The sequence below is a fragment of the Spermophilus citellus genome (genome assembly GCF_964194105.1).
Source record: "Spermophilus citellus genome assembly, chromosome: 7".
NCBI lineage: Eukaryota > Metazoa > Chordata > Mammalia > Rodentia > Sciuridae > Spermophilus > Spermophilus citellus.
This window is the reverse complement of record NC_138188.1, coordinates 122,322,926-122,336,607: the sequence shown is the minus strand read 5'-3', so window position 1 is coordinate 122,336,607 and position 13,682 is coordinate 122,322,926. Positions and strand designations below refer to the sequence as shown.

At 38.0% G+C, this 13,682-nt stretch overlaps 1 protein-coding gene and 1 pseudogene across 5 annotated transcripts in view; one reads left to right on the top strand and one right to left on the bottom strand.

Moving 5' to 3' along the window:
* PARL (presenilin associated rhomboid like) overlaps positions 1-13,682 on the top strand; it is a 48,218-nt gene that overhangs the window by 34,202 nt on the left and 334 nt on the right. For all 4 annotated transcript variants that reach the window (XM_081301076.1, XM_081301079.1, XM_081301078.1 and 1 more), the window contains 4 exons: positions 472-621; positions 1,871-1,941; positions 8,525-8,626; positions 8,760-8,857. In XM_081301076.1, coding sequence (XP_081157202.1) covers positions 472-621; positions 1,871-1,941; positions 8,525-8,626; positions 8,760-8,857 — 421 coding nt within the window. The remainder of the gene's footprint in view (positions 1-471; positions 622-1,870; positions 1,942-8,524; positions 8,627-8,759; positions 8,858-13,682) is intronic.
* Positions 8,864-13,682, bottom strand: LOC308652923 (small ubiquitin-related modifier 2-like; annotated as a pseudogene). Its single transcript has one exon. The product of its transcript is annotated as a small ubiquitin-related modifier 2-like (transcript).

Sequence of the window (13,682 nt, the reverse complement as noted above, 5' to 3'; positions counted from 1 at the left end):
AATAAATATGCTTTGTTAATTGAAATCCTACAAATAAAAAATATGAGATACTGTCAACGGTTATAAACAAAATCTGGAGGGTAGACTATCAGCTTCTAGAGCACAAAGACCTTGTCTCTTTCATTGCTGAATCCCAGGTGTCTAAAACATAGACAGTGAATATTTTTTAATGAATTAAGATCTATGATCATGCAAGTTTATATCTAAAATTAAAATAATTTGCTCCTTCTATTTGTAACTTTTGCCTCTATTGAACTGAGAATTTTTATTGGTTGCTTACTAAGTAGAAAAGGGATTAAGATAGCTTTTTATCACTTTGAAAAGTACTGTCTTACACCATCTTATTAAAACTAACTGGCTCTGTTTTTGCTTCCTGTGTTTATTTGATAATACTGAGAACTCTAAACTAGATAATTTTTACTGGCTTTGTGTTCTTCAATTACCAGACTCTGTTTTTTCTTTCTCTTGTAGAGGTCCTTTGTTCTCCAATGTTGTTGTCAACATTCAGTCATTTCTCCTTATTTCACATGGCAGCAAATATGTATGTTTTGTGGAGCTTTTCTTCCAGCATAGTGAATATTCTGGGTCAAGAGCAGTTCATGGCAGTGTACCTATCTGCAGGTAATGAATTTTAATCTCAGGACCTTTACATGTCATTTTTATCTTAACCAGGCCTTGATTTTTTTTTTCCCCCCCCAGCTCAGGCTCACCATTATATCGAGTAATGGCTCCTAGGCTTTCCAGCTGTCTTAGTCATCTGAGTTTGTGTTAAATAATCTTAAGCAGGCTCACTTCCCCCATTGTGCTCAGTTTGCATAAAGCTTGATCAGAGTGAGCCAATGTTATTGATTGCCAAGAGGAGTGAGTGTGTTTTTTTGCCAAACTATATGTAGGACAACACTTCCTAGTTGTGGTTCTGGAGATGGCATCATTTCTAAAATATTTTAATTAGGAAATGGTAGCCTGTGATTCCAGTTTACTAATTGCTGCTAAGTGGTTAATTGATCAACTTTTGCTCACCTGTTTGCAAAATTTATATAAGTAAAACAAAAAACTCATTTCTAAAGTCCCAGCATTTAAAAATTTTATATCTGCCAATTGTGCTGTAGTGAAAAAAGCACTGAGTTTTGAGACAGAAGACCTAGGTTCAGAGCCCATTTCTGCTACCAGCTGTGTGATTTGGCAGAAATGACTATGCCTTTCTGGGGGTAATGATACTTATCTTTTCAAGACAGGGCCTTGTAGAAAAGATTAAATAAAAGCATCTACTACATGATCCAAAGTGACTCCTAAATTAATATCAATTGAACACTCAGGTATATGTGTCTAGTCCATCAAAAGTAGAAGCTGATCATTTTTTTTTTCTTTTTTGGCCTCTAAGGTAGTATATATATAATTATTTCCCCAAGTACTAGTTATGGGGGTAGTTGTTGTACAAAGGGTGTTTCAGATGCCATTAATTCCTGTTCTGTAGGAAGTTGTTTTTTAAAATGAGCCACACTGAGCTCAACTGTCATTGAAGCAAAAGGAACCTAATGGATCATTTAGGTTAGAGTCCCACCAGAGATTCTGATTTAGCATGTCTGCCCAGGGGGTTCTGAGATAGTTGGTGAGTTTGAGAACTAGCCTCCTTTTCTTTAAATTATATATGAGGAAAATGGTAACTGAGAGGTAAAGTCAATGGCAAGTCATGATGAGGGTCAGATTTTTCTTTCCCTAAAACTGTTTGAAATGATTAAGTATTCGTGCTGGCACCCTTGGAGTGATACAGGTACAAACCTGACACTATTAATCTGTGGACGGTAGAGATAAAAAATAGAAGTCATTTTTAAACCTTACTTAAACTGTTGAACTATGACTTATTTCTCAGGTGTTATTTCCAACTTTGTCAGTTATATGTGTAAAGTTGCCACAGGAAGATATGGACCTTCACTTGGTGCAGTAAGTATTTCTAATTTAAAAATTTCTAATTTTAAAATTAATTTTGAAATGTATACTTAAAAAAAGTTGCAAAATTAATATAGTTTTCACATGTTCTTCATCCTAATTAACTACATCCTACAGAACCACAGAACAATTATCAAAACCAGGAAATCAACATTGAAAAATAATTTTGGTTGATCTACATGTAATTTACAACTTAAATATTTTTAAAATTTTAAGTTTCAGGTTAAAGCTTTTAACCATTGGCTATTTACATATACTTCATGGAATAGAGTACATGGCAAGAATATTGTCAGAACAGTGAGGATCCAATCCTCATAAACCAGAGAGCCTCATCAGGCATTGGAGAATTTTTGACTAATTACAGATTTGAACTGGGTTCTATGTCCTCCTGGTTGAGTCAGTATTAGAGTGTTTACTGGGTAGATGAGACTACAGAGCATTATGCTAGATTCTAGAGATAGAGCCAGTGAGCAAGATGATCATGGTTCCTGCCCTCAGGAACTTAATTCTTAATGCTTAAAAAAAAGTTGTTTTTTTTTTTTTTTTTTAAAAACATGTTTTCTTTTGAGTTCAATGGCAGAATTCTAGGCATATGGAAATTTTTATGTGATGTATTTTTAAAGACTACACATTCACTTTGTGTATATTTAAATACTAAAAGCCAGGTGTGGTGGTAAGTGCTTATAATCCCAGTGGCTTGGGAGGCTAATGCAGGAGGATTGCAAGTGCAAAACCAGCTTTAGCAACTTAGTGAAGCCCTGTCTCAAAATACATAAAAAGGACTGGGGATGTGGCTTAGTGGTTAAGCACGTCTGAGTTCAATTCCTGGTACCAAAGAATAAATAAATAAATATTAATGCATTTAAATGCATTCTAATAGAAGATTTCATATTTAAAGGAACTCTTTCTTAAAAAGAGTTATGAGAAAAAATTCTTATGTAAAATAATCATTCCCTACTTTGTGTATGTTTAATTTTCTTAAGAGGTCTATATCTTATTATTTACATGCTTTATTTCTTAAGCTCTGCACCCAACACCACCCTTTTTTCTTCACAGAATGTTTTTTTGTATAAAATTTGGTTCTGGTATAATTTATAAATTTTAATCATATTCTCTACCTTACTCAGCAGCTAAGCATCTTGTTATATGAAGACAATGAAGATCACTACTAGAATGAATCAGAAGTGGACTCAGATTTTAAGTTTAGTTGGAGAAAATATAATCACATCTAATAAATACTGAAAGGGATGAGAATTTTGAGGACTTTGTGGTTTCTGAAGATGGAGAGACTTAGTAGCTAGCAGGATCTGGGAGGGCATTTTGATGTGCCCTTAGACAGTTGTTATTCTTGTTTTATAAATAAGAAACTGAAGTCTAGTTAGTAGATTATAGCAGCGTGGTATTTGGAAGTAGAGTGTGTTGGAATCCTGGCTCTGCCACTTACCTGTGATTTCCATGACTTATGACTGAGCATCTCTGAGCCTGTTTCTCCACATAAAGTGGGAATAAAACCAGTTATTTTTCTTTTGCTTAATTTTAAAAATACCAGCTATTTCTGATTTGCAGTGCAAATATGTTTAGAGTCTGTAGCACAGTAAGGAGCATATAGGGAGAAATGTGCAAAAAATAGTTCCTATTCCTTCATTAAAATCCTATACAGCTGGGGTTGGGGTTGTGGCTCAGTGGTAGAATGCTTGACTAGCACTTAAGAGGCACTGGGTTTGATCCTCAGCACTATTTTTTAAAAATAAATAAATAAATAATAAACTTTTTTTAAAAGTAGGTGTATGGGGAGAGAGATGTCATTTTAAAAAAAATCCTATAGAACCATGGCAACCATAAAATTATTTATCCCCAAATACTTTTAATTCATCCTTGGTGATAATAAAAGTTAAGTCAATAGGTACAATGGAGGTATAATGGCATTCTTTTTAAGAGAGAGAGAGAGAATTTTTTAATATTTATTTTTTAGTTTTCGGCGGACACAACATCTTTGTTTGTATGTGGTGCTGAGGATCGAACCCGGGCCGCACGCATGCCAGGCGAGCGCACTACCGCTTGAGCCACATCCCCAGCCCCTATAATGGCATTCTTGATGAGAAATCAGTAAGAAAATACTATTGACAATTGTGTTTAAAATATTGTTCTTGGGCTGGGGCTGTAGCTCAGTGGCAGAATGCTTGCCTAGCATGTGTGAGGCACTGGGTTGGATCCTTAGCACAGCATTAAAAAAATATATACACACACACACACATACACTAAGCAAATAAAGGCATGCTGTCCACTTACAACTATAAAAATTCTTTTTTAAATAAAATATTGGTCTTAATGGTTTAGTCATAATCTTTTGTTAAAGACTATTAAAGTATATTTGTCAATTACCATATTGGCTACTAGGGGTCAAGGATACTGGTTAGTTTTGGTGTCAGCTGTGTATATTCTAAATCTCATCAAAAAATTAATTTCTTATTAGTTATTGGCATGAAGCTTATCTCCAATATTCTGCTTTTCAGAAGTTACTTTTTATATAGGTGGCTAAGAATTGAACCCAGTTCCTTACACATATTGAGGCAAGTGCTCTACCACTGAGCCACAACCCCAGCCCTAGAAGTTTTATTTTCTGTGAAATGTAACCCTCATCTCAAGGTAGCACAGAACATGTGTTATTTGTTGTAAGAAACAACATTTATTAAAATATTTGTTAGAGAAAATAACTGTTCACTTGAAATTTATAAAGTTTATCATAGGCTAAATTTGGTCACTAAATGATAATCTGCCCACTGTGACTTCATTGATTTAACTGCTATTGACCTAACCTGTGCACAGTGGAATTCTTTTGTTTATTCATTACAAAATTACAAGTAAAATGGTCACTAGAACAGATTTGTTTATAATTTCCTTTTGATTTATCTGTAGTGCTTTCTGCAACTTTTTTTCTGGCTGTTCTATTTATTATACATCTTTTATCACAATTTGGTGCTAGTGTCATTTTATTAGGGTAAGTGGAGAAGCCTACCACCTTTCTTATATTTCTGTACCTCCTCAAATTTCCTCTACAGTAATAATATCACTGTTAGAATTTTTGCTTCAAATATTAAAACATAATTTAGAAAATTCAAAGGGAAAAAACAAATCTATTGTATATAAGGCATATTACTGTTTCATTGTTTTTACTTTTTGTTTAGAGAACTTTTTTAGGAGGGGACTGAACCCAAGGGTTTTTAACCACTGAATCACATCCCCAGCCCTTTTCTTTTTTACTTTGAGACAGGGTCTTGCCAAGTTGCTGAGGCTATCCTTGAATTTGTGATCCTCCTGCCTCAGCTTCCCTGAGATGCTGAGATTGCAGGTGTGCACCACCATGCCTGGCTTGCTTTTTTTTTTTTCCTTTGATACTGGGGACTGAACCCAGGGCACTTTGTTACTGAGCTATATATCACCAGCTCTTTTGATTTTTTCATTTTGAGACAGGTTCTCACTGAATTGCTTAGGATCTTCCTAATAAATTCCTGAGGCTGGCCTTGAACTTTCAGTCTTCCTGCTGTGGCCTCCCAAATTACTGGGATTACAGGCGTGCATCATGCCCAGCTTGATATTCTTTGCTGAGCATATTGTTGGATCTTTTTTTTTTAATCCAGTCTACTAGCCTATGTCTTTTGATTGGTGAGTTTAAGCCATTAACATTTAGGGTTACTATTGAGATATGGTTTGTACTTCCAGCCATGTTTGTTTATTTTTGTTATTTAACTTGATTTGTTTCCCCTTTTTGATTAGTTTTTCTCCTTACTGTACTACTTCCCACTGTTGATTTTCATTGTTTTTCATTTCCTTTTCGTGTAATGTTTTGCCCAAGATGCTTTGCAGAGCCGGTTTTTTAGCTGCAAATTCTTTTAACTTTTGTTTATCGTGGAAGGTTTTTATTTCATTGTCAAACCTGAAGCTTAGTTTTGCTGGATACAAGATTCTTCGTTGGAACCCATTATCTCTCAGCGTTTGAAATAAGTTGTTCCAGGATCTTCTAGCTTTCAGCATCTGTGATGAAAAATCAGCCATTAACCTAATTGGTTTACCCCCAAATGTAATCTGCCTCCTTTCTCTTGTAGCTTTTAAAATTCTCTCCTTGTTCTCTGTGTTGGACATTTTCATTATAATGTGTCTTGGCATGGGTCTCTTGTGGTTTTGTACATTCGGCGTCCTGTAGGCTTCTAGGATTTGGATTTCTGTTTCATTCTTCATGTCTGGAACGTTTTCTAAAATCATTTCATTGAACAGATTGCTTATTCTTTTGGTTTGGACCTCTATACCTTCCTCTATCCCAATAACTCTTAAATTTGGTCTTTTTATGGTATCCCAGATTTCTTGGGTGTTCTGCTCATGATTTCTTATCAGCTTTTCTGAGTTGTTTAGGCCCTTTTCAAGATGATATATTTTGTCTTTGTTGTCTGATGTTCTGACTTCTAATTGGTCTACTCTACTGATGATACTCTTATTTGAGTTTTTATTTGGTTTATAATTTTCTTCATTTCCAGGATTTCTGTTTGGTTTTTTTGTATAACCTCTATCTCCCTGTAGAGTTGATCTTTTGCTGCTTGGATTTGTTTATGTAATTCATTGTCAAAGTGAACTTTCATTGTCTGCATTTGCTGTATAATGTCTTCCTTAAGATTCCAGATCATCTGAACCATGTATATCCTGAAATCTTTATCTGACATTCCTTCTGCTGCAGATGTTACCTCTTCTAATGTTGACTTGTCCTGGATTGTTTGTGGTTCTTTCTTTCCTTGTCTTTTCATATTACTCACGTTTCTTTCCAGCTCTTTGTGACTGTTTTGTTAATATTTTCCCCCTATATATTTATATTGCACTTATATAGTTCCCAAAATCTCTCTTTTGTGGAGAAAACCAATGTTAACAGTTCCCAATATCAATAATACATCATCTATGAGCAAGTTTTCATTATTATTACATTTATAGTTAGACTCTATGTCTACAGATGTTGGCTTCAATTATTATTTATTTATTTATTTTTTAAAGAGAGAGAATTTTTTTTAATATTTATTTTTTAGTTTTCAGCAGACACAACATCTTTGTTTGTATGTGGTGCTGGGGATCGAACCCAGGCCGCACACATGCCAGGCGAGCGCTCCACCGCTTGAGCCACATCCCCAGCCCCTTCAATTATTATTTAGAATATAGTCATTCGTTTCATAAAAAGCATACCATTTCTGGTGGCATATAGAGAACCTGAAGGTCAGGCATAGGACATCATTATAAGGGGGAAAGGAATGAGGGTAGGGGATTACTCTAACTTAGCAACTTTAGAGGAGAACTCTAATGAATAGACAGGGATAGTTTACGGAAGAATGTATAACTTCAAACTCCTTATCTGTATTAAAGAAAATTACCCTATGTATAAATAGTAAAAGATAGGAGGTTGAAAGTGGGATAGAGGGAGGAAGAAAAAAGAGAAAAAAATAACAAGGAAAGAGAGAGAGGGAGAAAGAAAATAAGAAAAAAATAAAGGGGTGGGTTGAGGTGGGGCCTATGCAATTCCTCTGTATTATATTATTCTGGTGATTCAGTTCTTAAAGTCTAATTTTATGCAAAGTTCTTGGATTCACATAGTTGAGGTTGTGAGGACCAGAGGGTGAAGGGAAGAGGAGATTGGATGAGAAGAGCTAGAAAAGAAAAAGAAAGAAAGAAAAAGTCTCAGGACTCTGTTTTCTTTTCTTCCAGTAGATGGAGTTATCTATTCTTAGCTTGAGTCTCTGTGTTCAGGGTGGTGGAGGTAGCTAGTGTGAGAGGGCTTGAGTTTCTACCTGGAGCCTCCCTACTCTTAGTCTCTGAGTTGGAAACCAGGTGCCTGTACAGTTGCTATTCTGCGTTGATAGCTACGCCCCGCAAAAGTTTGTGAGAAAAATTTTGAGTTATCACCGCTGGGGGTGGGGGAGTTGGAACCGGGGATCAGCCACAGAATTGTGCTGGTAGCCACGCCCACCAATAGATTTCGAAGAAGGTTTTCCAAGATGGATTCCATCTGTTACCCACATAGGGTGTTTGGTGAGGTGGGGGGTGCTGGGGTAACCTTGTGCTGTGTCCAGAGCTTGGTCTGGTGACCTGCAAGCAAAGCCTCTGTTCTGCGCAGTCTTCCCTTTGTGCTGAGCCGAGTGAGCCACATGTGAGTTTCTTTGGACAGAGTTATGATCATTTTCTCTGGTTTGGCGAGCTTTTTAGAGAGGTTTGAGAAGTTCTTTTTTAGGCATTAATGAAATGATGCTTATGGCATGTTTAACACTGTTCATTAAGTGCTAACACAGTGGTTTTTATACATCTTAGTAACCTGTAATGAAAGTTCAGGCTTTACCCAGTGATTACTTTGTATGTGACAAACCTGAAGCCTCTCTGCTTGGTACAGTGCACATTAGCAACTGAAAGCTTTTAAGCTCTGTGCTCACCTACAGCTAAGCATATAAGCCTTTTGGAAAAAGTTTTGCTACTTCAGACATGTAGACACTGTGTTCAAGAGGTTGTGTGCGGAGTTTGCTGTTCCTAACCAGCATTTTCCATTCTTTTGCAGTCAGGTGCGATCATGAGTGTGTTGGCAGCTGTTTGCACTAAGATCCCAGAGGGGAGGCTCGCCATCATCTTCCTCCCAATGTTCACATTCACAGCAGGGAATGTAAGTACCTGGATGAAGTTCTGAGGACATTAGTGGTGTTTTTACAATGACTGAAGTCTTGCTCTTAAATTAGGAATGTCAATGCTGGAGGAATCAAAGTGCATCACTTCTGTTCTCTCTTGCCATCTTTTAGGCCCTAAAAGCCATTATTGCCATGGATACAGCTGGAATGATCCTGGGATGGAAATTTTTTGATCATGCAGCACATCTTGGGGGAGCTCTCTTTGGCATGTAAGTTGAGTGTAGCTGATGCTAAACTGCTTCCTCAGTTGCTTCCCTGTCCTCCCTGAGGAAGACAGAGTGAGGCAACTGAGCTATGTGATACAGGCAGGAGGATACTGTTGGGAGGGGAGAGATCCTCAGCATGGTTTGCTTTGGTCTAAACCAGTTTCACTAAGAGAGATGGGATTTGAGAATGTCAGCCCTGTCCCTGCCTTGATCATTGTAGAGTGACTGTGTGCTTTTATTGGTCCCTTAAACTCAACTCCATTTCCTAACCTGTCGTCATTCCCAGCCCCTCTCATACTGCTCCCAGCCCCCAAGTTTTGATGTTTCTATTTCCCACTCTTGGGCTTTCTTGCCCTCCTCCCTCTTCTGTGGGCGCCATCTCACCAGTGCTGCACAGACACTGGGCTGGAAGAGCTTTTTTTTTTTTTTTTTTCCTTGTAGTGATTGTGAGGGGAGTGTTGTGTGTCTGCATAAAGAAAGCAAGCCAGCATGGACACTTACTGGGCATCATATGTAGGCACTGAGCTAGTCACCTTACATTGTACTTTATTATTCCTGTTTTATTTATTTATTTATAAACAAGAAGTTTATTTAAACAACAAGACGCTTGACTTGAAGGGAAAACTAAACATTAAAATTCTCCAATTGAACAAGGTATGCAAGGATTTTTATGTTGTTCAGGTTTTTTGTTGTTAAAACAGTGAGAGAAAAATAACTTACTGGAATATAAAGATAAGGGCTGAATGAGCATGCCACTAATGGAGAAAGGGGATATTTTCACAGAACCAGTATTTTTCCCCATCCCACCTCCATTTGTTGACAATCAAAACATATCATTGGCCATTTAGTTTTAAAAAAAATGCAGTATGCTTGTGCACATACTCCAGTTACTTTATGTACAATAAAGGAATGGGGAAGGGGAAAATGAAAGAATAAAGAAAACTATAGTGGTCAGAAGGTGGTGGAACCAAATTACAGTTTTCTTATTGAGAATGTATTCTTGGTCTGTAAGAACAGAGTTCTGGAGTAAAGTAGCAGGTTCCCTTTTTAGTACACACCTCCTGTCTGCTGCTGGAACACATCAATTGTATCTTCATCCTCCATTTCCAACTGTGCAGGTGTGTCTGTTTCATTAATTGGCTGCCCTTCAAATCGGAATCTATCTGCTTCATTGACAAACCCTGTCGTTCACAATATGCTTTCATTAGTTTACTAAGTGGTGTCTTAATCTTAAACTGCACCACAGAACCATCCTGCCCTGCCACCTTCAAGTTAATATGATCGTTGTTCTCAGTCTTTACTCCTTCCTTGGGCTTTTCGTCGGCCATGTCGAGCACCAGAGTCTCCTCAGCTGCTGCTTCACAAAAGAGGTACCAGGTCCTCATGAGCACACAAGCAGCTCCAGGAGCAGCAGAAGAAGGAGGCGGCAGCGATGGATGAGGAAGAGGGCATCTATTATTCCCATTTTACTAATGGGAAACTGAAGTACAGAAGTGGTCTTCCTTAGGACAGAGAGCTCTGAAATAGCAGAGCAGAATTTAAACCCAGATCTCCTTTGCTTTCCAGCCACATCACACCACATCTAGTACGCCTGGCATATGGTCAGAAAGTGTTTCCATTTGTGTTTCGACAATGGTATTTTAGCATTTTTTGTTTATTTGCTTTTCTTTTTTGTCTAAAATGTAATAGTTTGGTAGCAATTATAAACTTCCTTTGGACTCCTGGAGCCCATCTGACTTCGGGAGTCCCTTCAGCACAGTTGTCTGATGGTGCCATCCCTGAATGGCCTGTCTTTTCTTGCAAGTCAGTTGTCTTTTGCCCTTATTTCATTTTTGCTTTGTTTCATGACAATGGGAACTTCTTAAAATTTTTTTTTAGAAAAATCTAAGTGATGCAGTTTTGCCAAGTAGGTGGTGGAACTAAATGCCATTATGCCATTTATAATTTTCAGTGATGATTAAAGAATAGCATATGTGAGTTCTAGCTTTAACAGCAGCACAAATATAAATAGAAGAAGCTGACCTGCTATTACAGTATGAGAAACAAAAACATAAAAAGGGATTCTGTTTTATGAACTCTAAATTTACCTGGTGCTTTTTACATGTCTGTAAAGGGTCGTCTTTCCAGCAGGTTTTTATTCTTCCAAAATATAATTAGATGGCCTTTTTCCATTCTGAAAATAATTGAATTAAAGGCATTTTAAATCCTAGGATCTGGAAGGCAGAGGAATCCTTTCTCTTATAATCCTTTCAGCTTATTTTCACTTACTAGATCTCAGTCATAACATCTTTAAAATGGATTTAGAAATGTGAAAATCTTTTTTTTTTTTTTTTTTGTTAAATTGCCCTAATTTTTTGCAATTCACTTGCACATTTCCTTGGTTTTGTGTCCCTGACCAGCTCTCACAGTCTTTACATTGTACTATTGCAATAATAGCTAATAATTTATTGAATAGTTGTTGTGTGCATAAGCTGTGACTTTAAATCATGTAGAATTCTATGAGCTAAGGGCTAATTTAAGACTCAAAGTGCTGGGAGCTATTCCACTTTACATAGAGGAAGTAACTTGACCAAAGATTCACAGCTCATAATTGCAGAGATGGAGTTTCAGACTACTACACTGTTATGCAGCTGCAGCAAGAAAGGTTTAGTGATCTGGGGTCTGGGGGTGTAGCTCAGTGGTAGAGCACATGTTTAGAATGTGCAAGGCCCTAGGTTTAATCCCCAACACAAAAAAGAAAATAGTTAAATATTTTTCTAATTTGAGTTTAAACAAAGTAGGGATGTTGTGTCCATCTACAACTAAAAAAAAAATTAATGTTAACAAAATAATGTAATTCTATAAAATCAGGTTTTAACTACATTTAGCGAATATTTTAAGATTCGGGTACAAATCAAGCCTTTTATAAGAAGAAAATGTTCAGAGCTGGTTGTGGGCCACTTGGTAGGGTAAGCAGGAGCTTTCCAAGTTAGGGTCTCAGTTTGCTGGCCTCAATCTCAAAAAAAAAAATAAATAAAAATGCTGGGCACACTGATGCATGCCTGTTATCTCAGTAGCTAGGGAGACTGAGACAGGAGAATTGTGAGTTCAAAGCCAGCCTCAGCAACAGTGAGGTGCCAAGCAACTCAGTGAGACCCTGTTTCTAAATAAAGTAAAAAATAGGGCTGGGGATGTGACTCAGTGGTTGAGTGCCCCTGAGTTCAATTCCTGATACTCCAAAAAATAATAATTGCCAGGTTTCTGTTCTCGCGACTAAAAGGCTCAGGGGTCACTCCAGGAAAAGTGGGCTAACTGGGCTGCACAAAATAATCACACAAGAGATACAAATACGGGCTGGGGATGTGGCTCAAGCGGTGGCGCGCTCGTCTGGCATGCGTGCGGCCCGGGTTCGATCCTCGGCACCGCATACAAAGATGTTGTAACTAAAAAATAAATATTAAAAAAATATATATTCTCTCTCTCCCCCCCTCCCTCCCTCCCTCCATCACTCTCTTTTAAAAAAAAAAAAAAAAGATACAAATACCTTTTTCTTTGGGGTCGCTGTGATGGCTCCTCTGACCTTAAGGGTCTGCAGGAAGAGAGAGAGCGAGAGCATGTGCTGACCCCTTTTATTGAGAAGAAGCTATTCAAATGAGGCAAGGGGTCAGGTTTCAGGAGGCTGAGTCTATCTTCATGATGTCCACTGTCAGCAGGTTGACTGACATCTGGGTAGGCCACATCCAAGGGCACAGTAAGAGAAGGGGACACACACAAGACACTTCCATGGAAGATTCTATCCTAAACAGGGCAAGGGGTTATATTACAAAGGAACAGGTGAGCATAGCTCCACCCATGGGGATGTAGGAAGCCACGCCCTTGCATGAGACACCATCCCTTGAACCCAAGAAGGGTGGGGAAAGCCCTGCCACATTTCTGTTTCTGAGCGCCTCAGCACCCAGCCGGGGAGTCTGACTCAGTCACCTGCAAGGTTGGTCTCCCACAGATAATAGGGCTGGGGATTAGCTCAATGGTAGAGTGCCCCTGGGTTCAGTCCCCACTACTGAAAAACAAAGTTCAGGGCATTTAAAAAATGTTAAAAACATTAAATTGCTGTTCTGATAAGCTAAACAGTATCTGGGAGATGTGAAGCTCAACAAAACCTGATCTCTGCCTCAGAGAACTTTGCTCTGTTTGGGGAGCAAAAGGAGTTCAAGATGAAAGCTTTCCTTAATTCCCAGCCCCATGTGCTCCAGGAAGTCTCCCTCTACTCCCAAGGGTGACAGGTGCCATCATGAGGCAGTTCCACCATTTCTTAATAGGAGCCTGGACTTAGTCAGTCTGACCTGGGGTCAGACCTCAGTTGACTGTGTAGAAGCTATTGGCACTTTGGACAAATTATTTTCTTCTTGGACTTGGTTTGAGTCCATAATGAGAAATGGTGTTTAACTTGCAGGGCAAAGGTGAATCAGAAGTAGTGGGTGTGGGGCTGGGGCTCAAGTGGTAGCGCGCTCGCCTGGCATGTGTGCAGCCCGGGTTCGATCCTCAGCACCACATACAAAGATGTTGTGTCCGCGAAAAAAACTAAAAGATAAATATTAAAATTCTCTCAAAAAAAAAAAAAGTAGTGGGTGTGAAGTACTCGACACATTCCAGAGCATTCACCCCACACTACAATGACCTTTTTTATGCTCTGTATATTAAAGCTAAACCATTTATCTACAGCAAATAAATAAATAGAAGCCATTTTCATAAGCTACATAGTGAAGCACAATAGCATTTGATTTTTAAAAATGCTGGTTTGATTAAATGTGTGTGTCATTATTGGAATGTCAAACCTGGTTTTTCTCTT